The sequence below is a fragment of the Trachinotus anak genome, unplaced genomic scaffold, assembly GCF_046630095.1.
Source record: "Trachinotus anak isolate AG129_WGS33_773 ecotype Australia unplaced genomic scaffold, CSIRO_AGI_Tana_v1 ptg000004l, whole genome shotgun sequence".
Taxonomy (NCBI): domain Eukaryota; kingdom Metazoa; phylum Chordata; class Actinopteri; order Carangiformes; family Carangidae; genus Trachinotus; species Trachinotus anak.
In genome coordinates this window covers 10,852,501-10,879,353 of record NW_027273855.1, presented here as the reverse complement: position 1 = coordinate 10,879,353, position 26,853 = coordinate 10,852,501, and the positions used below count along the sequence as shown (strand labels likewise).

At 41.1% G+C, this 26,853-nt stretch overlaps 1 protein-coding gene across 4 annotated transcripts in view; it reads left to right on the top strand.

The window, feature by feature from the left end:
• Positions 1-26,853, top strand: part of LOC139620371 (forkhead box protein J3-like) — a 57,675-nt gene that overhangs the window by 8,902 nt on the left and 21,920 nt on the right. For all 4 annotated transcript variants that reach the window (XM_071475806.1, XM_071475808.1, XM_071475805.1 and 1 more), the window contains 3 exons: positions 258-731; positions 19,401-19,475; positions 23,052-23,135. In XM_071475806.1, the coding sequence (XP_071331907.1) occupies positions 372-731; positions 19,401-19,475; positions 23,052-23,135 (519 nt within the window). In that variant the 5' untranslated portion in view covers positions 258-371. The remainder of the gene's footprint in view (positions 1-257; positions 732-19,400; positions 19,476-23,051; positions 23,136-26,853) is intronic.

The window sequence follows — 26,853 nt, the reverse complement described above, 5'->3', positions numbered from 1 at the left end:
ACATTTTAATTAATGGGATAACACAGTTTGATTTTAACTTTTTTCGTATCCATAGCTCATATTGCAATAACATTTATGTGCAGTGTTAAAGATCAAGTGATGAAAATGCCAAAATATTTAGCTTTCCATTATACACAGCCACATTGTATGTGGAAAATAATGTGCAAGTTAACATCTGTGTGTCTCTGCCAAATGTGCTTTCTGCTCCCGCTAACGGAGATGAATAGGCATAGTAAACAAACCTCCTGCTTTTCCAGACTTGAGCCAAGGCTGCTGCACAGCACCCATTCAGTGAGCCAAACAGGAGATCCTGCATACGCCACGTCTCTGAGCCTCTCAACCTTCCTTTGACCCCTCGTCCTCCAATCACCATGACCTCTGAGCTGGAGAGTAGCCTGACCTCAATGGACTGGCTCCCCCAGCTCAGCATGAGGGCGGCCATCCAGAAGGCAGACACAGGACACCACCACAGCCACCACCATGGACACCATCACCACGGTCACCACCATGGGCACGGGCCTGGCAAGAAAATCGTCCATCTGGATCCAGGAACGACGCTGGACCAAGAGGAAGTTGCACAGCACAGAGATGGTAAACCGCCCTACAGCTATGCCAGTCTCATCACCTTTGCCATCAACGGCTCACCGCGCAAACGGATGACCCTCAGTGAGATCTACCAGTGGATCTGTGACAACTTTCCCTACTACCGAGAGGCGGGCAGCGGCTGGAAGGTAAGACAAGAGAGATTAACCGCGTAATTTGGGTTCATTAGGTGTGGGCTCTGATAGCTGCTTCCAGTTCGGGTCTGATTCCAGGGTGGCAGAAGACACGTATTTTCTAAGTACTCAAGTCTTTCTCACTGACAGATTTTTAATTTCTCTTCACTGTTTCATGTTAGGAAAGAGCAAAGTGCAAAAGATTCCATTTGTGGGCTTCCCCTGTGTTGGCCGGTTTTGACTGTCACTTTTGCTGAAATGACAGAAAGTACAAATTATGTCACCTGCAGCTAGTTAACGTTAATTCTCTAAATTACTTGACTGAGAGAATCAGTGCTCTGTAAAAGAAGTCTTGTTTATGTTCATGACTGTTGCAGTATTAACAAGATGAGTCACCTCAGTTTCTGTAGTTTTATTTTTAGGATCTTCATGGCTCCACTTGGTCCATGGATTTCAGGTCTGTGTGTCAAAATGCCTAATACGCTAGTGGATCTGAATGGATCCAGGTGTTCTCTAGCTCTGATTACATAGTTTTTCAGACATAGGGAGAAAATATTTAAGGATGTCAGCAGCCTATATAAAAGGTCATGTTATTAAATAACACTCACTTTTTTGAATGATCATTCAATTATGCTGTAATTTGGTCTTTGAAGCCTGTAGACACCTTATATTCCAACATGCTAGTTGTACTTTCAAGTGTATATGTTAACGATAAAACTTATCAGCTTAGCAATTCTGGACCACCAGTTTTGGAACACATAGCTCATGATAATACGATGTGCAAAAATTAATAGGTGACAACTATTATTTCAGTGTTTCATTTCGCTCATCTTCATTTTCAAGTTGTAGCTACTCATAATGGTTCAACCTTCCCACCCAAACAGAAAGTGATTACAGATTACAGACTCAGTCGAGTCTTTTGAGTTTAGTCATTAATAACTTACAACTGTTGAAAGCTAAACCTAGATTTGATAAGGGCTTTAAAAGAAATCGGATTTGATACTGGGTTCCAATGTGATAAAAAAGCTATCAAACCCTAACCCTATTGCTTGTGCTCAAGACACAAAAATCTGATCCTGTGGTTGCCTCGAAGAGCACAGAAACCTTTTAGTGAACCAGGAATGATTGACAGGTGCATTTCATCTCATTCAGACGACATTATTAAATCCTTATGTAAATGTAGCTATGCAAATCCTGGCTAATATGAGCAGAAAGGTGGCTGTGTTATTGGAGACAAATGAATAGATCTCTATGGTTGTGTCTTGGGGATTCTCTACCTTATTAGTGAAGAAGGGGATGGATATAGTCCTTCCACTGACACATTGAAAAGGCTGTCTGCAAACTATCAACCAATTCATCTCTCTGAGAGCAGGAACATTTTTCTTCTTCTTCTCTCATTATTTCTCTCTCTTTCACTCTCTATCTTCATCTCCCAAGCACTTGCACTCCACCACCACCACTACCACCACCACCACCACCCCTCCCCTCTCCTTCACTCTCTGAGTCACTCACTCCTCTCCTCTCTTCTTCTTTCCCTTTCACGAACCTGTGTTTGTTCCCGTCTATAATCTTCAACACACTATTCCCTGAGCAGAGATGCATGCCAGAAATGGAGACAAAAAGGTTATGATACAAGCCAGGTTGTGTTGGCAGAGCGTCTTACCTGCATGTAGGATTCAATCAATTAGTTTTCTGTGAGAGGATAGGGGTTATTTAGACCATTCATGCTTTCTTTCACTGCAGCTCATGGCTGCCTTTTCCTCCTGGTTGTATTTGGATGCCAGGATGTTTCAGTATCCCATAATTGCACCTCTAGATTCATTGATTTATGTGTGCAGCCGCATTCTAGTAGCATCATTAAAGCACTACACTGATGGCATTGTGGTTTTATTTTTACATGTTCAGGCATTTGTCAATGATATCAGTGCAGGGAGTTGGTTGCAAGATGCATAACCCAGAGATGTCTTGATTTTCACTTAAGCCAGGGTTATGTAAACAATGCACAACATTGTTGTATTTGTCAGTGTGATAGTGTTGGACAAAATACAGTATATTTTTTACACTACAAACACTACTCTACACGACTAGAATTTAAGATACTCCAACAATAAGCTCATTCAGTTTGTCCTTTCTTCTGCTGAAATTGTTACAAGTAAAGAGTAATACAGTGTTGCACAGATCTGTGGAGAAGAAACATTTCCACAAGCACTGACCTGTACAAACTGACATTTCAGAAGCATGTAAAGCAACAAATTAAGCCCTGTGCAGTTTTTCAAGGTAACGCACCAGTCACGTGTCTGTGCGAGTCTTTGAGAAAAGGCTATAGACTTTAGCTACCTGGATGACCCGACCGAACACAGTGAGACTTGTTTTATACCAGCCATGGCGGTCACAGGGAAAGTTACATAAGTCTGGTTCATTCCAGTTCAGGTGATTGCTGTCAGCTGTACACAGTGGGACGCAGACACAGAGATTGTCTGGCTGCCACGTTCTGCAGACATGGTCGGCTCACACATGCACACCTTGCCAGTACACACTTTGAAATTGTGTTTTCTAAATGTACGGACCCAAGGCGAACAGTTGAGCTTTCAGAAAACGCCTCATACGGGGTCCGCCGTGCAGCTTCTTTCACCCTCTGCCACACATGCTTACACACACACACACACACACACACACACACACACACACACACACACACACACAAGCTTGTACACCAATGGAGAGACTCCCACTCAGGTAGGCAGTGTACGTGAGTAGTCTACAGATTACACACAGGGAGCTCAGCTGGAGAGGAGATGGGGGGTGGGAGGGCGTCAGAGAGCAGAGGAGAGTTTTACAACCCAGCACACGCACGCCGTCTGCTCTGTATGATAATGTGAGAGTGCAGGAACGGCAGAGTTGAAACCAGGACATCACACACACACACACACACACACACACCTATTCATCAGATTCCATCCATAGAAATCACACAAATTCGTACACTGGTTGAAGACCATAAGCTCACTGCATGTGTTGCATCTACACACAAACACAGAGACACACATGCATGCACGCACACTTTCAAATGCTTTAAACGGCCAATCTGGTTAGCTGTTATAATCATGTAGCTTTCCAAGCTCATGAGATTTTTGTGTCTTAGCCTAAAATGAATATGGAGAAGTCTTTTCATCAGAGAAGTAATGATGAGAAGCTTCCTGCGGAGCTGTGGAGGAGGTTTAAAAATCTGTAACAAAAGAATAAGTCATGAAATTAAACAGCACACACACGCATAAGCCATTTGTATATGGAGCTCATTGACACTTTAAACCTCATCTTGTGTAACATGCATGCATAGCATTAGAAAAAAAAACCAAAAAAAAAAAAACAGTACACTGGAGCAGAATACAAAAAGCATTGCATCAGGCTGCATCATTCTAGCATTATTTGTATCTCTGGGGCAGCGTTATCTCTCCTATGTTATCTTTTCCAACCTCTCCCGATCTCTGTCTCTGTCCTACACTGTGCACTGCTCTTCTTTCCCATGCCCCCTGCAGCCCCTTCACACCCACGTGTGCCTCCACTTTAGGGTCCACCTTTACCAGAACACACAATGAGGACGCAGTGGGAGACCTAAGCCACTCAGGGGCTACTCTTTCTTGCTGCCTGTCTTTGTCTTTTATTCGTCAGTTTGTAACAGTGAGTCATCTTTAATGAAATCAGTTTTTGGCGTTTTGAGAATATGCAATCAGGATTTTGCTTTAAAAATTGACCTTCAACACCTCGCCTACAGTCTTCTTTTCTTAATGTTTAATGTTTTGTCTTGATTAGCTTTTTTTAATGCTGTTTTAGTATTTTGAGGTGCTATAGGTTGTTTTGTTGTGAAATTGTCACAGTGAAATAATGTTTTCCACCTTGGTGAATAAAAAGTTCTTTTCTACCCTCTTTGGTTTTATTCTGTTAAGTTACAAGATCATGAGAATTCTATTCTGCTCATGGTTAATGTAGATTGCTGGTTATTTAAATCTTATCTCACCATTATAATATTGAAATGAGAGGGCCTTCCCATTATTTACCACTTGAGAAATGCAGTCGAGACGTGTACCTTCACCAAATGGTTTGGTACAGTCTGTGCTGACTAACCAGCTCTCTTGTGACCCCCGTCGCCTAAGGCTAGCTCCCATGCAGCCAGGCTAATTGCCTGCAAATTAGCAAGGCCTAATGCGACATTGTAAAGGGCAGTGCAACCGCGATGGCCTTTGGCCTTTGGCTGAACACCACGTCACAGACAATCACCTGATATGAATCAGCGCTGGGCCATTATTCTGGCTCCCATCCTCTCCTGCCTGCTCTGTGGGAGATCTGCGACTGAGAACAGTGGAGGTCGGTGCACAGTGTCAAGTGTACTTACATGTGTGGAGGAAGGCTGTTGTCATTGGCTGCTGGGAGTCATTATTTGGCTCTAGCTGAACTGAGGCTTGCAAGCTTGTGTCTGTGGTGAAATTTCAGTTGTGATTCAGCTTTGAGACAGGATGTGGAAGACCTGTAGAAAACAGTGTGCAGTGTGTGCATCTCTGCATCCCAAGTATGTACATGCGTGTGGTTCTGTGTACAAGATGATTTCTTATATGCATGTACAGGGTCAGATTTGTGGGCGCAGCTGCTTTCTTGTGTCTATCTGTGTCTCTGCATTTTGCAGAGTCTGATAGTGGTGACTGGGAAAATGCCACAGCTGTTTGTTTTATTGAGTCTCACCTCTGACTGTGTGTTTATTCCCTTGTCACTAAGTAACACATCCAGAACGGATACATGCACCCCAGCATTCCCAGTTTACATGTCATGTGGACCAGTCTGTTGTCCAGATGTGTGTGTGCGTGTGTGTGCGTGTGTGCGTGCGTGTGCGTGTGTGTGTGTGTGCATGTGTGCAAGCATGTGTGTGTGGATGCACATACGCGTAGGCATGCGTGTCTGTGTGTGGGTATGTAGGTCTCAAGGTCAAAGTCTCCCTCTTGACATTGTGTTAGAAATATCTAATATATAACACATACAATATAGATTTCATGTAACTCAAATGAAACCTTGACTCGCTTTGATACTTAACTACCAGAGATGATAGCCAATTTAATGGTAAAGTAAATAAGATTTCAGCAACAAAAAGCAGCAAAAATTGCCAGAATGCAGCTTTGCATCATCTTCCTAGTACATTTGATGTTTTGGCATCCAATAAACAACGAATGAAGAAAATGTAGCATTTAAGAAAATGTGAAAAAAAACCCAACACTGATCACATTAGAAACCATTAGAAAGTGTATAGGCAATGCAAGGCAAATGTATTTATAGATAAAATCTGAAGGTACAAAATGCACTAATTGATTGCCATGTTACATATGAGCATATTCTTGATCATGAAATTTGTAATTTTGTTTCACAGATATGAATGTGACAAAGCTGTCATAAACTGTGCTTTATGTACAATAATGTAATCCTTGTGTTGAACCAAATCGTCAACATGTGGTGATATATAATCAGCATGTCCACATCAAAACATCTTATTACAATATCACACACTTGTCCAGGAATCATTTTACTCAGCTGAGGGTAGCAAAGGGATGTAAAAATGAGACATTTTCCTCTTTACGCCTTGACACTAAATAAGACATAAGTCATACTTTCACTTCTGCAACATGAAAAAACAGTATATGGCTTATAACATATTATTATTTTTTAAATTATGAGCAACAAAGTATTTTTCTAATTAAATCTAATTAAACTTGTATATGAAACACTGCTAGAGCTTTTAATTACATACTAATCACTAATAGCAGTCTCAGTATTAAATTCTTAATTAAAAGCGAGGAATGTCTCTTGCTATCTCCTCGAGGTTTTGGCACCCATCCAGCAACGTGTTTCCCTCTCTACCCAGCCAGGCCTGTAGCACTCTCCATATGGCTAATAATAGGTTTAAGGCTGGTTTCTCTCTCTCTCTGGAATGCAACAATTACACCATAGAATGAGCTTATTCTCTAGTCCCTGGGTTTGTGTCCCGCAAAGAGACATGGGCCTGTCTTTCGTCAGACCCTACATAACATCAGAGTATTTAACTGAACAAAAGAAGAATCTGTCGATGTTTTTTTCTGATTTGACAAAGTTAGATCCCCTGCTCATGTGTGCATATGCGCCAGTGAACCCAGTGTGGCGATTTCTAAGGAAGGCTAGTGAGATAAGATAAACAGCTGTGTCATCAGTTGATTTTCACTTAAGTATATTGACCTAAAGAAAAATCAGAACCATAGTAGAGTTTGTCATTGACGGTTGTGAATGGTCCATTGAGATTTTTCAAAAATGAAGAAAAAGACAGTGGAAGTATTGAACTAACTTAAAAGTTAACTTAAACACAGCACAAACAGCTGGCATGAAGTGACAGACGCTGCCTCTTTAGCTGTTGGCAGCTAAGCTTAAGCACGCTCTTAACACTGTCACTACAGTCAAATATGTTAAGTATTATTGGGCATACACTTTCTTTCTCTATGATCGCAGTGCATCCACACTAAAATGTTGTAATCTGAAAATGCAGTTTACATGTGAAAGCGACATGCCTCCTCACAAGCACTTTCAGGTCGTTTTTGTCGAGAAAAAACACAGCAAGAGAAACAAGAGAAAATAAGATACATCACGTCTTTGTCCTCTTTGGGTCACCTAATAAAAGAAAGACGGTCGGGAGCAGTCTGGTTATGCTGCTGAATGTCAAAGGTTAAACTTCAGAACTCAGAATTCATTTGTTGTGATTTTTTTAGATTATGTTAAACCAAGGCAAACAGCAACTCCTACACTGCTACACTTAGATAATGCCCAAATCACTACTTTATGATTGCAAGGTTATTTGACATAATACAACTATAACTCAATTGTGTATGTTGACATTTTAATCACAGAGAGGGTGAGGGGTGTCAGAAATCTGAACAATCTCAGTTTTTGCCTGATTAAAACTCTGCCCAAAATTTAGTTTTCAGATTTAGTTGGCTCATCGTGGGTTTTGTCTACCATCTGGCTATCCAGTGCAGTTTAAGTAGTTATGAACCAAGCACACACCAGAACAGCTCAACTCAACTTATCTCCATGTAGCACAGAAACTTGCCGTAAAATTGGTCCCCATTTCATCAGGTAAGAACAAGAATAGAAAAAGGAGGCTGTCAGACATTATTGGGATGCACAGGACACCTGGAGCACTTCTGCCCACCTGTCCTCCTTCCCCTCCTTCCTCCCTCCCTGCTCACTCGCCTTCTCTCACAGAAAGCCGCTGACAGAAACTGTCACTTTGCCACAGCGCTCTATTCGACACAACCAGGAACAGGAAGTGTGCCAGCATGACCTCTTGCTGGCTTGCAACCTAGTTTGGTCTCTGTGTTATTTTTGAAACACTATTTTAAAAATAACAGCTGAAAGGATTTGTCTTTTTAAATCAGTTACGTGAAGAGAAATCCTGCTGATGAGACACAGCTAGGATGGTAGCTGGTCACCAGAGAATATCTCTAATCTTTGGTATTTCAGGACAGCTTTTAACAACCTAGTGGTTCCCAGAGGTTCATGAGATAAATTCAAGGGGTCATAGAGATAAAAAATAGGTTATTTTCTCTAAACCTTTTTATTGTCAAAAGACTGGATAGTTTTACCTCTTCATGCCTCTGAGAACTATTTAATGAAACAGTCTGAGACAGGACCAACACATTTTGGTTGAACTGCTTACTACTCATATTATTTTTTGATAGTGGTTGGAATTGACTCACAGAGCTGAACTGTGACAAGCCATGCTGTTCCCAGTTGTTTACCTTGATGACATGTTGGAGGTGCACTGGTTTGAAGTGATGCAGTAATGCTGTGTACAGAATAAGTAGCCTTGCTTGAAAAAATGGAGCCCCTCTCATTTATTTGAATCGAAGGTTCATGCCTTGACTGCTTACACTGGTGCAGCAGGGGTGCCAACACACAGGGGTCCGGCAAAACAACACATGCCCAGAAGACTCAACTCCAACTCCAACACCACGATAAGTCATCCAACAAGGCGCTGCACTGACTAATCAAATGCATGCAAGCAGGATTGTCATGATGAACTGTTAAGAGTTGTGAAATATTGTCTGTGAGTATTAGAAAATATTGTCTTACTTTAAACAAAGGGTACCTTAAACAATGCACCTGCCATGCTGTTTAAACGTTGCTTTTGGTCTGAAAACTGCAGTTATGTCTGCAGTTGTTCATCTAACACCTCACTGTGTCTGTTTCTGCTTGTAGTTTTTATTGGAGAATGGTACCGCTATAACGAAACTCTGCTTGGTGATAAGCACATAGCATTTTCTATAGTTGCCTCACAATAAAAGCTGGTTCACATGTAGAAAGCTTTGAATGTGAAGCAGCAGGAAGTGTTCAGTTTGCTTCAGCAGCACTTAAGGCAGCTATGACATAGCTGAAACCATCGGTAAACAGTAAAATAGAGCTGATATCTGAAAGTGAACACATCAGTGACTCTAAATTCTAAAATGCAGAGATTGGGTTACAAAAAAGTGCTGAGAAAAGTACTAAAAACAGAGCTTTTTCAACACAGACGTGTTGTTGTCCAGGCGAGAGCCACATTGTTTGAGAGGGTAGGCTGTCGTCAGCCATACTGTCAAGCTCCTGCTTCACAACACTGTTCACAGATATCACTGGCTTTGAGGACCCAGTGAAAACACATGGTTTCATAGCTTGGTGCATCTCTGTGCAATAATGAAAGCAGGCTGACCTGGGCCCATGGAAACTCAACACCAGATATATGTAACCTTCAATGAAGGCTTACAAGCAGACATTGCTCTGCAAGCCAAAAAGTTGTGACCCAGCTGCCTTAGGACTTATTTTACTCTAGCGCGGCCTGCTGGTTGGAATGATAGACTATGTTTTAGTGTACTCTTATTGTATTGCACCTTCTTGCTAGATCCCCGGAGACAGCAGCAACCCTACGTCTACCCTGTCTGAGATGTTACACACACATAAATATATACACAATCACGCCAAAGTCCTGCACAGGTCCAGTTCTGCAAACCTGCACTTGCCCACACCCACACAGGTCAGTACCAGGATCAACCGAGACCCACCCTGACGCGTTAATAAAAGTCCTGTGACCTGACCTGTGATTAATCACACAGGCTACACTGCAGAGGGCTGCAGCTCTGTTTGTCGGTCACATACACCAGTTTGGAGAAGAAATCAGATTGAATTTACGCAGTGCTTGCATGATGGCTGGTCTGATGTTATCTGCCATTGTGCGTAATGTTCTGTCCCATTCAGATCTGCAAAGCACTCGCTCAGTCTACTCCCATGTGTTGCTGATGTAATGTGATACATTCATAACCGATTTTGTGGTAATAATCTCTGCACATATGCAAAGTAACCGCCCCGTCGCTATCAGTCAGCTGCATCCTCTGCTCCGGAATAATGTCTTGTCAGACAGCCTCGGCATATTTTGTAAGTCTGCGTGATACAGTTGTTTAATCAGGCAGCTGCTTAGTGTCCACACAGCCAGCTTAGGCACCATTGTCAATCATGTCCTGTGCCAGTTCGCTGATTCTATCACCACACACAGTTTCTAACAATCTGATGTCCTGGCACACAATTTTTACTGCTAACTGGGTTATAGGTTCCTTGTCCTCCCATTTTGGCGGTTTGAGAATTGAGGTCTTGGAAAAGTATCCGTCAACAGGCGAGGCACCTGTGCTCCTGCAGCTGTCAATGTGTTTCCTCAGAGACCACATGCCTTGCTTGCGGCTATCAAAATATCGAAATACTTTTTGGCACTTTTTACAAGCAAGGAAGCCACTTAAAACATTATTCTCACAGTCTCTGATCAGAACAAATTTCTCTCAAATGTCCAACTTGGCCTTTGACGATGTGTTGGCCACAATTTGGTATTCAACACCGGCTATTTTTGCCTTTATGTCATCCAGTTTGATGTACTAGTTAGCAGCTAGCCCACATCACTGTCAGCATCCCGTTATTTGGCCAGATGTGAATTTATGTGTCAAAGGTTTTGTTGTCGACTCTCACAATAAAAAATCCTCACAGCTGATTAGGCTTGACATTAGAAGATTTCAGAAAATACTGCACAATCTTTTTCTGATTTCTTTAGATTTTTTTTTTGTTCTCACCTGCTGCCCACCTACATTTAGTTCATTTTTTACTACAGTCCTTACCCATGAATTTATATAAATATATTTTTTACAAACTTTTCACAACTTTTTTGCAGTTAACTGCCGATAACTGACCGCTGTAGAACTCTGACTCATACCCATTCTCTCTCTTGCTTTCCATCACTCAAACATATCCTTGAGCAGCTTCTGGTACACTTGTGTTTTAAAACATGCAAGTATATATACACACATATTCACACTGATAAACAGGTGTGTACATAACTGCTCACAGTCACATGCACAGGTGTACATACACCTGCCTACATACACACTGGTGCAGGTGCGTGCACAAGCAAAACTGAAATATCCAGCTGCACACACACAAACACACATTAAGCACACACACCGGTGCATAAACACACACTGCAGTCTCACATACACCTCACATCTCATAGATGACTTGTGTAAAGTACTTCAGCGAGGGAGTGAAGAGGGCGGGGGAAGGGTCCATCAAATGAAATGAATATGTATTAGATGGGGTTTGAAGTAGTGACTTGTATTCAACCCCGCATTCTCACAGAGCGTCTGTCACTCCGTCACCATCAGGGTATAATAAGGTGTCTCAATGATGCTCAGAACCCAGGGGATTTTCACATCTAAGACACCTGTCCGTATGTGCGCATACCTCCACACTTCCTCTTCCAGCTGACTGCAGCTCTTTATTTCTTTGTGCCTCTTACACTCTTCCTCCTCCCAGCTCCCTCTCCTCTGCCTTACCTTCAAACTTTACCACATTTCACCCTCTCTTTAGGCACTCTATGGATTCAGCTGAAAGTTAATAAAATCTCCTCTGCCTCTTTTCTCCTGCTATTTCTTCATCCCTTTTTTCTTTACTCTCTGTTTCTCTATCTCTTGTTCTGTCTGTGGGCGCACAAGGACTACCTCTGTGACACCACAATAGATTCATCCTGAAGGGCATGGGAGAGACTCTCCTGAATACTGCTCTGTGGGTGTACATTTGTCTGTGTATGCCAGACTCCATTGGCTCTCCATAGGTTAATCCCCTGACCAGCAAACCTTTTGCCTCCTGACCTCTGTCTCCCTGCGGACATACAGTTGTGCAGGTGTTTCAGCAGGAACCGCTGAAATAAAGGGTTTCTTTCTTCTTCTATGTGGAGATTCACAGTCTTACTGTTACAGCATGCCAAGTCAAATTAGTGAATGTACTTTGAAACGAATACTTAAAGATCCACAGTTTATCTTTTCCTCTGAGGCTCACCCATCTCAAAAACCACAGGCGCCCATTATGTTGAACTTCACAACATCTTTTTAAAATTTTTCTTTCATCAGTGCATTTGTTTTCGGCTGTCTTGTTATTTATTCCTTTTATGTACAAACTGAAAACTTATATTTTATCTTTAAATGCCATCTTGTAAAAGTATTGACATCTGTACTTTCAGGCTAGTATGGTAATTATTGTGGTATTTGAGCATAATTTGCATTAAATTGAATTTTTAAAGCAGTTATTCCATCAGTAACAAAGTGTGCTCAGTGACTGATTAATTTTAACTTTATTGTAATTCATAATGTTAAGCTGCTGTTAATGAAGCCCAACACTCCCTGTAGATTTTTCATAATAAAAGGCTTTAGGCTAAAGAAAGAGATTGGGGCTCATTAACTGCTGGGGGGGCTTTTAATGTGAAAGAGGTGGAGGAAATGTTGAGTTTGCATTACAGTAGCAAAAATCAGAGAGGTGTCTTTCTTTATAAAATATACTTTATGTAAAAGCTGAGGAAATCAGAACAGAACAGCCTGTAGCTTATAAATAACTTGAATAAGCTTTAAGTATATATTTATCACAGAAATGTTACCTGACAGTTACAGTTGACTTTTCTCTCTACATTTTTAAGCATGCAGGCTTGTTTCTGTGAAACAAGCCTGCATGATCTGATGATCTGATGATTCATCTTGGGGAGTTTCGTGCCCACATGTTGTGCCCAAGTGTTTGGGTGCTCCAGCTTTAAGTCACCTTACTTTGTCTATGCAGAAAACGAATGGGACTGTTACTTATGGAAAATTAGCCACATGAAAACACTTTGCAACTTCATACCAGTTGGGCATCGTGTTTCCAGTGTGCCCAGCTTCCCCAACTAGCCATTTCAATGTAATCAGCATTGTTTTGTTAAAAGTGTTGTTGTTGCTTCACTTGGGAAACGAAGCTTTTCAAAACTGTTTCATCCAGTTTAGAGGAAATGCCATCTTATGTTACCCTCTTGTATTTAACTCAGCTGCTGTGACCCAAATCTTCCAAACCTACCCACTTATGTAACTTCAGTCTTCTCCATGTGACCTGTTTCCTTGGTGAATCTGTATACACACACACACACACACACACACACACACACACACACACACACACACACACACACACACACACACACATTGCTATAGCCAGAATATCTTTCTGTCTCTTTCAACCTGTACATACTTTAACCTCTTGAACCATTTCTGTGAAAGTTCAACCTCATCCTTCATTCTTTGATCCCTCTCTTTGCATGATCCGCAAATGCACGCACGCACGCACACACGTATGCACGCATGCACACACGCACGCACACACGCATAGGACTATCCAAAATGTCCCGACAATGCTGAAAGGTCTCACAGCCATGGTATTGAGCTAAAATTTGTCCACACACCCAGATGTAAACGTGTACACACACACACACACACACACTCACACACACACACACACACAATCCTTCCCTCTGTCTTTCCTCTCCACCCAAAAGCATGTTTCCCGACTTTTTGTCACACATCACATTATATCACATTGCATTTTGTCAAAAGGTTCATCCATGCTTATCAAGCCTGCCTTATATAACTAACCTCCTCAAGTCGAGGATACTGCACCCTTTGTTATGCAGCAGCACCTGCTATTACACACACAAACAGTATATACACTGAATATATATCACACATGCATACACAAAGAGTCATATATCTAATAATAACTGTGTAAAAACAGTTGTTTGACCTTATTTTTCTGTGGCATAGCTTTTAGTCTCCAGTCTCTAAAAATGATTAACTGCACACATATGGCAGATTGTACAATGAATGGATGCAGGTGCATTCTGGTCTTCGCTCCAAAAGACACAGTGTGTTTATACATACATAGACATTCTTTCTTAAACAAAACAATTTTCTGACTAAGTCTGTCTGCCGATCTGTGTGAAATAGTAATAAAATGTATTTCTAAGGTTCTTTTGCCATTTAATCACAGATTTTAAATATTGTTTAATTATTGATTTGGACTGTAGAACTGTGTTACACTAACTCAGTATCAGTATTTTATGATGAGTATTGGCTCGCTATCAGTAAGTTCACTATTGAAACACAAGAAATAATGAGATTTAATTATAGCCCCAACGCCATGTAAGAATCTGTTAAATTCTTTTAATTGAATTTAATTTCTTACTGGCTAATATGAATCATACTTTTTCTGACTTCTATGCCAATCACAGATATATATGCTTATTTCAATCTTACTTCATCTGTACTTTTAGATCTCCAGTGCAATTATGCTTTATTTAATAATTTTGGGCTGAGCTTGAGTTTGAGCCGAAAAGAAAAGACATAAACAGACATTGCTCATTTTGCCATGAGTTGGACTGGACTGCTGCATATACAGAAGGCAAACACTGATTTACTGTATTTACTGTATTTGAAGACATTTTCCTGCTGTAGCAACAATAAGTTTTTATATTGTACTTTTATTTTTTTTTATTTATTTATTTTTTGTTGGGGGAGGTTAAACCAGTAGTCCTTTTCAGTGTCCTTCCTACGTTCACAAACATACTCACAGACTATGGTTGGGACTGTGTGATCTATCAGCTACTGGGCAGAATGGCATGGCCTCAGCCCAGCCCAATAAGCTCATTAATCAGACAGGGAGAGGAGTGGGTGGAAGGAGGACACAGCAGTGAATCTCATTATCTTACTTCACAGCACTGCTAATCAGTACATTTATTGATGATGACCACTCCCATTCAGTGAGAGGAGATTACTGTTTCCATAACATGCAGGAAAGAAGGCATTTGCACTCATGTATCCACATGTACGATATGTGCTTTCTGGTTGGAAGAACAGTCTCCCTTCTCACTATGCATTTAAATGCATAGTGAGTGAAATCTCTCTCTCTCTCTCTCTCTCTCTCTCTCTCTCTCTCTCTCTCTCTCTCTCTCTCTCTCTCTCTCTCTCTCTCTCTCTCTCTGTCTCTGTCTCTGTCTCTCTCATACACACACACACACACGTACTTGTACTTCCATCTTTGTGAGGACACTCGTTAACGTAATGCATTCCCTAGCCCCTGACCCTAACCTTAACCATCACAACTGAGTCCCTAACCCTAACCCTGACCCTAACCTTAACCTAAACCTAATTCTAACCATAACTCTAAAACCAAGTCTTAACCCTCAAAATGTGATTTGAAGGTGTCTCAAAAATTGAGGACAGGCCAAAATGTCCTCACTTTCCCAAAATGTCCTTACTATGTAGCAAGTACAAGTGTACACACACACACACACACACAGTTTCCCTCTTGAACATGCTTGTCCTTGCAGCCTTTGAGTGGTGAAATTGTGGTAATTCTTTATGTCCAGCTGCCTGTCATTGGCGAGAAAAAATAAGCTGTTTTTACGTGTCATTGACCTTTTTCGGAATGTGTGGGTGTCTATGAGTGTGTGCTTCATGCTGCAAAGAATCCTTGCAGTACATATCAGAAATGAAATGAGCACAATGATCATAGTGGAAATGATAAATTAAATCTAAGTGGAATTGAAGAGATAAAGCTATGAATTTATGAATAAAGCAATAATGGATAAATAAAGCATGTATAAATAAAGCATATATATATATATATATATATATATATATATATATATATATATATAAAATTTATTTTCTGGTTACATTTCACTATATTTTCTACCATAAAACTTGAAATCAACATGTATTGATGTAATGCTGTGTATGCTGACAATGAAGAAGATAATGACAGGAGCGTTTTGACAAAGAACATCATGCAGAGGCATTCATTGTTAATTTCACTCCAAGACACAAATATGTGGTATGTCATGATAACATGATATCCACAGTGTTATCCCAGACAACATTTTGACTCGTATGAAGATCAGATTTTTAGTCACACCAACTGTTCGACAATGATGGTCTGCTGGTCAGTTTCCCATTCGGGTCCAGACTGAAATATCTCAACAACTATTTGCATTGATTTCCATGAAATTTGATACAGACACTCATGTTCTCTTCAGAATGGATGGTAATCCACTAATGCTCCATGAATCATCTGGTCAAAATTCAGTTTGTCCAAGACTTAATTTTATGGCTGAATATCAGCAAAACTAACGACATTCACATTAACAAGCTAAATATGATCATGTTAGCATGGAGCTCAAAGCACTGTTCTGCCTACATACGGCCACAACAGGACTTTAATTAGGTCATCAATATATTTTGTGGTAGAAAGGTTGATAGCCACAAACATAATTTATGTAATTTTGCAGTTTCAAAGTAGATTTGTGCAGAAACTTTAAAGCCGTTAAACTCAATGATCTACTGAAATATGTATTAAATAGATTATAATAGCTCATTAATGTATTCATTTAAGCTTCAAGTCCTGACCCAGTGCCTTTGGCTGAGGTGTAGAACACTCTGAGGGCAGTGGGAACAAAGGATTTCCTGAACCTCTTAGTCCTGCAGCGCAGCGAGATGGGACGTTGGCTGCTGCTGTAGCTGCTTCTCTTACCTGAAAGGATGATATGGAGAGGGTGGTTGCTATTGTCCAAGATGGCCTGCATCTTACTGTGCATTCATCTCTCCACAACAGTCCTGAGTGAGTCCAGACTCCTACCAAGCACATATCCAGTCTTTTTAACCAGCTCTTCCAGTCTCCTTGTGTTCTTATCTGACATGGCTGCCACACCTAGTGTGCACCACCTCAGTGCCCTTCCCTCAAACTTTGACTGGCTGAAGTGCGGGCCTAGACCTGCGAAAAACCAATAACCATCTCCTTAGTTTTGTAGGTCCTCAGAAGTAGGCAGTTTTTATTATGCCACTCTTTTAACACTGACTATTAACATCTTAAAGAAATGAATTTGATTGAAAATGTGTGTTGATGACACACCAATGATATTACCATCAGTGTAGGTTATAGGGTGTTAGTTTTTAATGCACGTGCTTCACCAATCATAAGGGACTCACTCATGAGGATAGCAAGCTTCCCGTGCCCCAAACCATCCTAGAAATAATATTAAAAACTCCTGATTTATTACAATCAGACAGCTCATGGCTCCACACTGCGGGGAAAACGATTACAAAACTTGATGACATGAACCTATTTAGGCCAATAAAAGATTTTTAAATCTGCATTTGTAACTTTTGGGTACACGGCCCAGCCTTAACAGAGAACACACATGCCTGAAAGTGAAAAGTGCCAGAGTGTGCAAAGTCTGAAATATAAAGGGTTGTGCAGACATTGCAAGTAGTGCACAGGTGTGCAAAAACTGCTTGTGTAATAAAGAAAATAGTGTGTAAATAAGCAAACAGTAAGTAGAGGTTAGCAAAGTTAGACGGGCTTGCAGCTGAAGTGACGTGCGGGCTCAGTGTTAATGATCCACCACCACCTCCAGCAGGAAAGTTTTTGGAACAGATGGTTGCCTTTGTGTGCCGAGCTGGTGGCAGTCCTCCTTGACTTTTTTATCACCCTACTGTCACACGTTTCCTTGATGGACGGCCACAAACAGCCAGTGATCCGCTAAGTAGAGCAGCTGAAAACTGCCGGCGCTTTCCTCCAGGAGGAGCAGGGTGGGGCAGAGGTGGACCAGGCTGTTATGGTATGCTAGAGACAGAGAGACAAGGTGGTTGTTGTAGGAGAAACAAAACCGGTGATGAGCAGTGGGAACGCTGGAAAAGAGAGAAGAGAAATTCCTCCTATCCCTCTGTCTTTTCCCCTCCTCCTCCTCCCCAGTGGTATTAATTAACAGCAGCAGATGAGTGGAGAAGGAGCCTGAAGAGAGAACAGGTTCATGTCAGGTTAGCCTGTGCTGTTGTAGGCCCTCTGTCTCTCCTTTTCTCTCTCTCTTTCTCCCTCTCTCTTTCTCTCCCACACCTCACCACTCTCCTTTCACATATGCACAACACACACACACAACAGGAGATGTTTCAAATTGTAGAAATGTCAGCTTCCTCTCATGATGGCCAGAACTGAATTTGCTACATGCCTCAAAAATGGTGGAGGCCCAATTAAAAGCCCAATTTTAGCTTGAACATGCCTTTTTCATGTATTTAAAAAAAAAATCCATTCAAACCCAGAGCACACCTCACAACCACTGACACTCACATCCTCCCCATAGCTCTGGCAAATCATTGCCCCGCCTCCCTCCGTCAACATAGATGCATTTCAGCCGCCTTTTTCAGCTTGTCTTTCTCAGCTTTGTCTGTTAGAACAGATTCACCTCAGTTTTAATCGATACAGCTGTCTACGTCTGCAGCGTAATGGTTCGCATTTCACTGCTGTGTAACTGACCTGAAGTGTCTTCTTTACTTAATATTGTAAGCAGTGGAAAGAGGAAGACTGCTCTGTTTTCAAGTACCCTCACTAATGGTCAAGGCAGTGGTTGTTAGAATCAGGAGCTAATGTTAGCAAGGCTTCAGCGGAGGCTACAGAGAACACCCGAATACTGGATGTGTGCGAGTGGTTGGCAGAATGTAGATTTGCCTCAAGAAAATACTACTACTGTTAGTATTACTGCCACTCTCGGCTTCACATTCTTTGCTAATTATTCACAGGTTTAAAATGGATTTTCCCTTCTCAAACCATTTAAGGCTAAAACTAACAAGCGTTTCACAAGAAAAGGGAATTATTAGAGAGTCCCAAAAACACAAAACAAGAAACATGGAAGAGGAGAATGAAATTATACAAAAAAAAAAAAAAAAAATACAGAGCAGGAGGCACGTCAACCAAGCCAAGATATGGGAGAAGAACTTGTTACTAAAAGGGCTGCGACTTCTGTTGTATGGACAGTACAGTAGGGTTATTTTAAACCATTTCTTGATTGAATTTACAGAGCAATTACTGTATTGTGATGTATAATGTTACCGTGATATAAAATGACATATTCAGTGATAGATGATGGCCATATCACCCAGCCCTAGTGAGGAGGAAATATTTTTGACCACTCAGATTTGTCTTGTAACCTCTCTGGGGGTCCTGCCTCAGGTTATAAACCACTGCTTTAAAGGACAGAATATCCAATCGTCTTTGGAAATAGGCAAAAAACTGCTGTTCTGATGAAAATCTGGGACCAGAATCAGTGATCAGTGATAGTACAGTGAAGTGAATGTAAATGTAATTTACCTACTTGGAAAAAGTGGATTTAGTGGATTTACTCTGTAACTATTTTTTGTCCTGTTTCTTCTTCTCCCTTTCTCCGTCTCTCTCCGTCTCTCTCCGTCTGTCTGTCACTCCCTGCAGAATTCTATAAGACACAACCTGTCCTTGAACAAGTGTTTTCTCAAAGTGCCTCGCTCCAAAGACGACCCTGGAAAAGTAAGTATTTCCTGAACAATGTAATGCGACTGAAAAGCTCAGCTTGAATTATGGTGTGACACACAATGAAAATGCAAACCTATTTCAGCAAGCTTACAAATAAGGCAGAGGCTACGGCGATTACTTTTCACGTGTTCAGTCGCCCCTGTGCCGCATGTGTGCACACATTTGTGTATAAGTGCACAAGACACCCATGCTCACTTGTTCTCTTTCTTTGTCACACACACACACACACATACACACACACAAACACACACACAGCGTCTGCACTTAAAAGCAATTTGTAGCTCCATAACCGGCTGTGCTGAATGCCTAATGCTGCTTTCTCTGTTTTCTGAGGCTCTTCCGATATTGATTCTGCCAAGTAATAATGTGGTACAGGGAGTAATGAATAATAAGTATATGTAGGTACACTCCTTCAGATACGAGGCCATTCACACATCTGTTATGGTTTATTAGGCTCTCTTTCTCTCTCACACACACAATCAGAGGAAGCTTTAGATATGTTTCACCACTGCGACTGCTGTGGTTAGGAGGCAGAGTTGCCACGGCCACTTCAGCAACGCCAGTTTGATAACAACAACTTGTCAAGTCCTGGTTTGTGCTGAATCGGAGGAATTGCTCAGATGGAGAAAGTATATAATTACAGTTGATCACTGGAGCTTGCCCTTACAAGATTTTTTAATAAAAGCTCAAATCTCTGCATTTCAGCTTATCACGGGGTTAATGTGAGAGGCAGTCCACCACTTTTACAAAAACTGACAAGCCAAAACTTTTCATTGAGCTTACACAACTCTGCTCATTTTGTTTGGGGTGGGGGGTCCCTCCAGGCTGCAGGGGTTTTGGAGCCATTGAAAAATGAATTAGGGGGAAGAAGGTTTAAATAATTCAAACAAAATCCTTGGGCTTGAGTGGAGGCCCATACTCTGCAAAGACACAAAGAGAGCGCCCCCCCAGATTAGCCTGACTTGGACCTGACCAGCACCTTAATTCGCACTGTGGATCGAAGTGATCGATACCTCGGCATGGGGGGAGGTCATCTGTGTGTAGAGAAGTTGAATGTACATGCTCTGTTTGAAGCCATAGAGAGAGTGGAGAAGCTAAATCATGCATGTGCTAACGTTAATTGGCTGTGTACTGTTCAGCGATGTGGGACTGAGAGACAGGGGGAGGAGAAGAGGCAAGGATGGAGGAGGTGGGGAGTAGGCCGTGTGTGTTTGTGTGCGTCTGTGTGTGTGTGGCCTAGATGAACCTCCTGAATTCAGTCTGCAGCTTTGGACCTCCTTGGGAGGGAAAAGGAAAAGTGAAAGGGAGAAAAAAAAACATACCGGGAGGAAATCAAGGACCTAAAAGCAATTGATTTCCTCCTCTCTCATTGTATGTGTTTGTTTTGGAGGCTGCTGTGTTTTAACGTTGTGTATCAAAAGGATTTCAGTGGATTTTCTGGGGAAAGGAAGCTGGAGCATGCACCACAGGAAAACTAAACCTAGAGAAAACTGATTGGATATCGTGCTAGAATAACAACAGATACACTGGTTTTATCGGATGCAAGGGAGATCCATCTACTGCACTTTTTTTTTCTGTTTAGTGACATTTGGTTCCGCCTATTAGGGAAACTGACGCAGCCTCAGCAGACTTTTTCCACAGAAGTGAGAAAAAAGAGAATTAACACTATCCACAATAGGTACGTGCACATTAGAAACACATGGAAGTGTTTCAGAGAATGTGGTGGATATAACCCTGACAGACAATAACAGTTGTAAACTGTGGTGAATAATGTAATATACAGTATGTGTTCAAATGTACCTTTCTTAACAAGTGCATCATATGAAACAAAGGGGAAAAAAATCACCAAGTAATCATTAAGTAGTAAAATCAAACGCCAAGGTCATTATTTACAATTATAATTGAAGGATAAAATACTTTCCTCGTACAAATATTTGGGGATTCATACTGATGTGAACTTAAACTGGTATTTTTTCCTCAGGAAAAGTTTTTTGACGTTAGTAAGAATCTTTTACACATATTCTATCAGAGTTTTCTGGCCATTACCATGTTTTGTGTTGATTAACAACAACAACAGCTAGATTAACAAGTTTATTAAAAATGCTGGATCTATAAATGTTTTAACTACTGATTCATTAGAAAAAGGTTTTGCAGGAGGTTTTTTGAGACCACAGCTTTGAAATTTTAGAATTTTTTGAATTTTACTCGCTTGTTGTCTCTCCGGTGGACAAACTATGTAATTGCAGCAGTTTCTAAATGACGGGACTAGTTCGGAATCTCTATACTGAAATTTCTCATTCCTTATTGGCAGATTTACTGTACATACCAATATATCTGCAATAAAGAATATTATAAGATAATATGATAAATATCAATATATTCGCCTAGCCAATTTATCGGTCTACCTGTATTGTGTTCTTACATTAATTGTTAGATGTAGTTTTATATGTGCTGTTTTTGCAGCTGTTAATATTTAAGGTTTCGATTTGTTGCCTGTTTTACTGGTCCCATGTTCAGGTGCACCCCTTGTAGCTAGTTTTTAAATGCCAGCTATGCAGGGTCCTGAGCTGCTCATCTTGGAATACGTGTTAGTGTATTTGTTAGTGTCCTCCTGTTGAGGTATTATATCTTTCATATGTTACCTTCTGTAACCTGATTGACCAAAGTAGTTTGCCCTCTGGGGGAAGATAAAGTTATCTAAGGAGATGGAGAGTAGCTAATTTACTGCAGCACCATACTGAAAGACAAGTTTTTATTCTGGAAAACTGTTAAAATTACTAGTTACCTTCCAGATCAAGATTTTACATTCAAAACATGAGTTTATCTACTTGGCACCACCTGAACAAGCTACAGCTATAAATTCCAGTGTAACACATTAATGCATCAATAATTGAATCCTGTGCAAGGTGTCTTTCTTATGATGCCTACCAATATGCTTGATACATAAGGTCATTTTTTTAGTTTACAAGTAACACTAATATAATTTTAAATTCAGCACTTTTACTTGTAATAGAATATTTTCCCCTGGTGGTGTTTCTGTTTTTGATTAAAGTGATTTTGGGGATTTTTGTCACCACTGACATATTAAAGAAAGAAAAATTTGAGACCTTGCGGTGGGATCACAACAGCCATGACACCTGTCAACATGTTGACGTTTCAACCCATGAATATTCAGTAGTCATGAATACATTATTACATGAGTATTCAGTACTTTTTGGTCGGACCACACCCATCTTCAAACTCTTCCTTCATTTTAATCTTGACTACACACTTGTAAAGTTTCGTAACTGTATCTTTCGCAGTTATGACGCTATCACGGTGACAAACCCTGTCCACAGACATCAACACCTGTTTCTGTGGTAGTTCCTGCTACAGTAGGTGTCTCCATGACCACATTTTGCCATGATGACTCACTCAAATCAATATCAGCTCCATGCTGATTCATCTGGTAAAGGATATGGAGGTGCGCTTAAACCTCCAGAGCAATCAAAAAGCACTAGAGAAATACACATGCATTTTCAACCAAACACAAGACTTAACAGTTTGTTTTTTGTTGGGGTCACTCTTCAGGGTTCCTATTGGGCCATAGATACCAATCCTAAAGAAGACACAGTACCCAGCAGGCCAAAGAAGAGACCACGATCTGGAGAAAGGGTAAGTACTTTAACCAGATCTTGTAAAATCCTTTTGGATGCTTGTCGTTTTTAAAATGTGATGTGATACACTGCTCAGCTAGTATTTACCTGACATCTCTGCAGACATCTTGTTAGTACAGACACACTTAAACACTTGTTATTTGAGTGTCCTTTTTTAGTTTCCACATTCTTAAATAAAAAATTATTTCCTTATCCCAGCTCAAGCTCACTGTCATCAAAGGGGCAGAAGCCAGGGTTTTGCTGACAATGTGAGAATTTGTCATGATGTTGTACCGTGAGAAGGTACATGAGCAGAAAAACGAGAGGTTGGAAAACTAGATGTTACAGAAATGTTTATAATGATGCAAGGACAGACCAGCAGAGCAGGAAGACGTCGCTAGTCATGACAGAGCAGTGAAATGTTACAGTAGACCAGACTCTGCACTGAATAATGCAAATCAAATGACAATCAATACACATCAGAATATTAATTGATTATGTGCTTCTGTTGTGTCATTTTTGTGATTCAGTGGTATAAATTGTAATCAGTAGCGCACAGTGTCGGAACAGCAGTACCCATATGTCTTGACTAGAGGCACATGTGCACCTGCAGCACAGCTGTAAAGGATCTGGGATTATGGGCTAGATCAGTGATACCAAGTAAAAAACCAAGAAGATGGGGTGACTGGGGATAGGGATTTAGGGGATGCCGCATCTATACTCCACACTTCCTGTACTGTTACTAAGCAGGTTCAAGTAAAACAACAATCTGTCACTTCTCTGCCACATGGGCAGCTACTTGCTTGACGATGCTACTAATAAATCTCTGTGAAAAGACTGAAACCTGCAGGTTTTTCTATTGCTCTTTGTGTTTTTATTTATTTTTTTTGCTTGTTGTACGTTAAGATTGTTTGATCTATTAGTCCAGTTGTCCACCATACCAGAAAATGATTTGGTTGAGTATTGCACAGGAACTGTGTGTGTTAGTATTACTTTGTTAGGCTGGAAAAAAATCATCAGCCAAAAAATGCACCTTTTTCCTGGCTGGTTTGAACAGGCAGGATTGTCCTTGCTTCGTAACATTTGATTGATATTGACTTATTACACGACCCTCTCCTATAGGAGAGTGTAGAGAAAAATCCCTGTGTCTGATAACAATACACCCACTGCAGCACATCTGTCATTTTATGTATGCCATGTGCCATAACAGCGTGACAGCCTGTAGTCTCAATTAAACAATGCCATGATTGTATATTCATCTGGGTCAGGTGGTTTTGATTTACACGTTAATACATGTTAACCACAGGCTCCTAGATTTGCAATTTTCAAGATGCCACAGAAACAGCAGGAACAAGCTACAAGATAGAACAGAGGAGAATAGTGAGAACACAGAAGCAGGAATGAAAATTAGTTTTGGGGAATTGATTGACAGCGGCCGTGGCTATAAATATATATAACCCTGCATCAGCTCAACAGAATGCAGCTGCTGTTCAGTCATTAACCTGAGGATCTGAATACGGAAGCAGTAAAGAGTGAGCACCATGATATGTCGCATGTGTTATATCACCTCTGTCTGCCTGCATCTCTGTTGTTTTGACTCTATCTCTGACTACTGTATATTTTGCATTCAGCTGTCTCTCTCTTTAGTAGCTGATCAGCACACTGAACTATCAAAACTACTTCCAAACCAATTTAGCAGATTCAGTATTCAACATATTAAACAGATGAAAGTCACTGCAACTGAGCTTAAATGAACCAATAACTATGCTCCAAGAAGATACATGCTATACATCTCTTTGGGAATAAACAAATAGTAATACTTTAAGATGCTGCAGCAGCGTTGAGTCGCACCAGTACTCTGGTCCTCTAAAAAAGAAGCTCAGCTATCGGTATCAAAGCTTAGACTTTAGGTAGCCTGGCAGCACTTCTCTGAGCCAAGGTTCAGCAACCAGTCAGTGAAGTAAGCTGGTGTAGTGGACCAAGCAGAAGTCCTGCTGCATGGAAACATCATCAGTGAAGCCTTTTTCACAACTCCAGTATTTCTTTTTTTTTTTTGCATACCATAGGTCTTTGTATCCAACAGCTGACTCACTGAGGCTGTTCTGACTGTCCACCAAACTGTCTTTGTTATTGCAAACCTGCCGATTCTTTCATCACGGTGCAGCACAACTGGTCATCTTCTTCTCTCATCCTGCGTCTCTGTCACTGCTTGTGCATTGTGATCATTTTCTTTGTGTTTGTGTGTTTATCTGTTTGTCTGCCAGTCTTTCCTCCTGTCTCTGCCTCTCTCCCTCTATTGCTGCTTTAGCCCTCTCCTCTCCTGGGAACTCAGGCAGGCGTGGAGCGGCAAAGTGCACAATCAGAGTTGTTCATTGGAGGAAAAATTGAGGTAAAACAGAGAGAAATGGAGGGAGAGAGTGTGAAAGAAAGGATGTAGGGAGGAAAAAAGTGAAAAAAGACATGGAGGTAGAGAAAGCAGAGAGGAAAAAGTCAAGCTGCAAGGGGAAGGATGCAAAAAAGTAAGAGGGAGAGGAGGGAGGAGAGAGAGTATTCTAGGCTTGTGTTCCAGTTAATTACCACAGAAGGCCCCGGGGCTGCCATTAGACATATTTTCTTCACCAACGATTTTTTTTTATTACAAACATTAATTAATTCAGAGGCTTGTCATCTCGTCTTACATGGATGGGCCCTTCGACCCCTTTTCTTCCGCCTCACTTGCACTGCTGGCAGACGCACTGTGGGCTGTCACATGGGCTAAGGAGAAACAGGGAGGTTTTAAGTGGTAAGATTTATAGCAGTGTTACCGCCTGAAAAAAACAGGTGGGCTAAATATGTCGTAGTGTTTTCATTGGGGTTTTGTTGCACCTGGGCTACACAGTCAAAGTCTTTAAAGTCTCCTGATGACAGCGTCTGTGCAAATGAAAAGATTTGAAGTTGGCAGCAAGGCTAAACGTCAGCTGCATAAATGCATTGTGTAACTGTGTAGACAGGGAGTGTACACTTAGTTTAGTACCTGCGTCTCCAGTGCCCTTAGCATAATCACTCTCTTTCATTTCCTGTATGCCTCTCTGTCTGCCTGTCTGTCTGTCCGTCACCAGTCAATTATCTCACTACCTATTCTTCCCTCTTTTCCTCCCTTTTCCCACAAGCCTGCCTCACTCCTCTCTTCACCTCTCCGTTGTCTTCCTTTTAAGTGCCTCCACCAGGGAACCGACAACCCGTTTTCACTGGGAGTTTATCATAAATTAAAGATTGCATTGTTACCAACCAATCCTCTTACTGTAAGCAGTTTTGGAAGGCAGGCAAGCTGTCTTGAACCCTGAAAGGAGTCAGACAAGGAGAAAAAAATATCGTCCTCATTTTTTTTTTTTTTTTTTTCTTGCGGGCGGCAATTTAGCCCTTCATCGATCTTTGAATAGTTCCTCATATACCCACACTCAGTTAACCCTACTTTAGCTCTTTGTGAGGACAAAAAAAAAAACCGAACTGCTGCTGAATACATTGTAGATATGTGAATAATGCATGAGGATGGCTTGATTTATCTTATCAAGTGCAAGTGATGTGTCTACTTTCCAGGCTGTTTGAGTGTCCAGCAATTTAAATGAAGCGCGCCTCAACTGGTTCACTTAGTTGGAGCCTGGGGCATGGTGGTGAGTCAGGAGGCTTGGTACAGAATCATGAACTTGCAGCGTTCAGAAATTTCCCATAACCTTTGCCACATTTCTTTTTCTAACTTG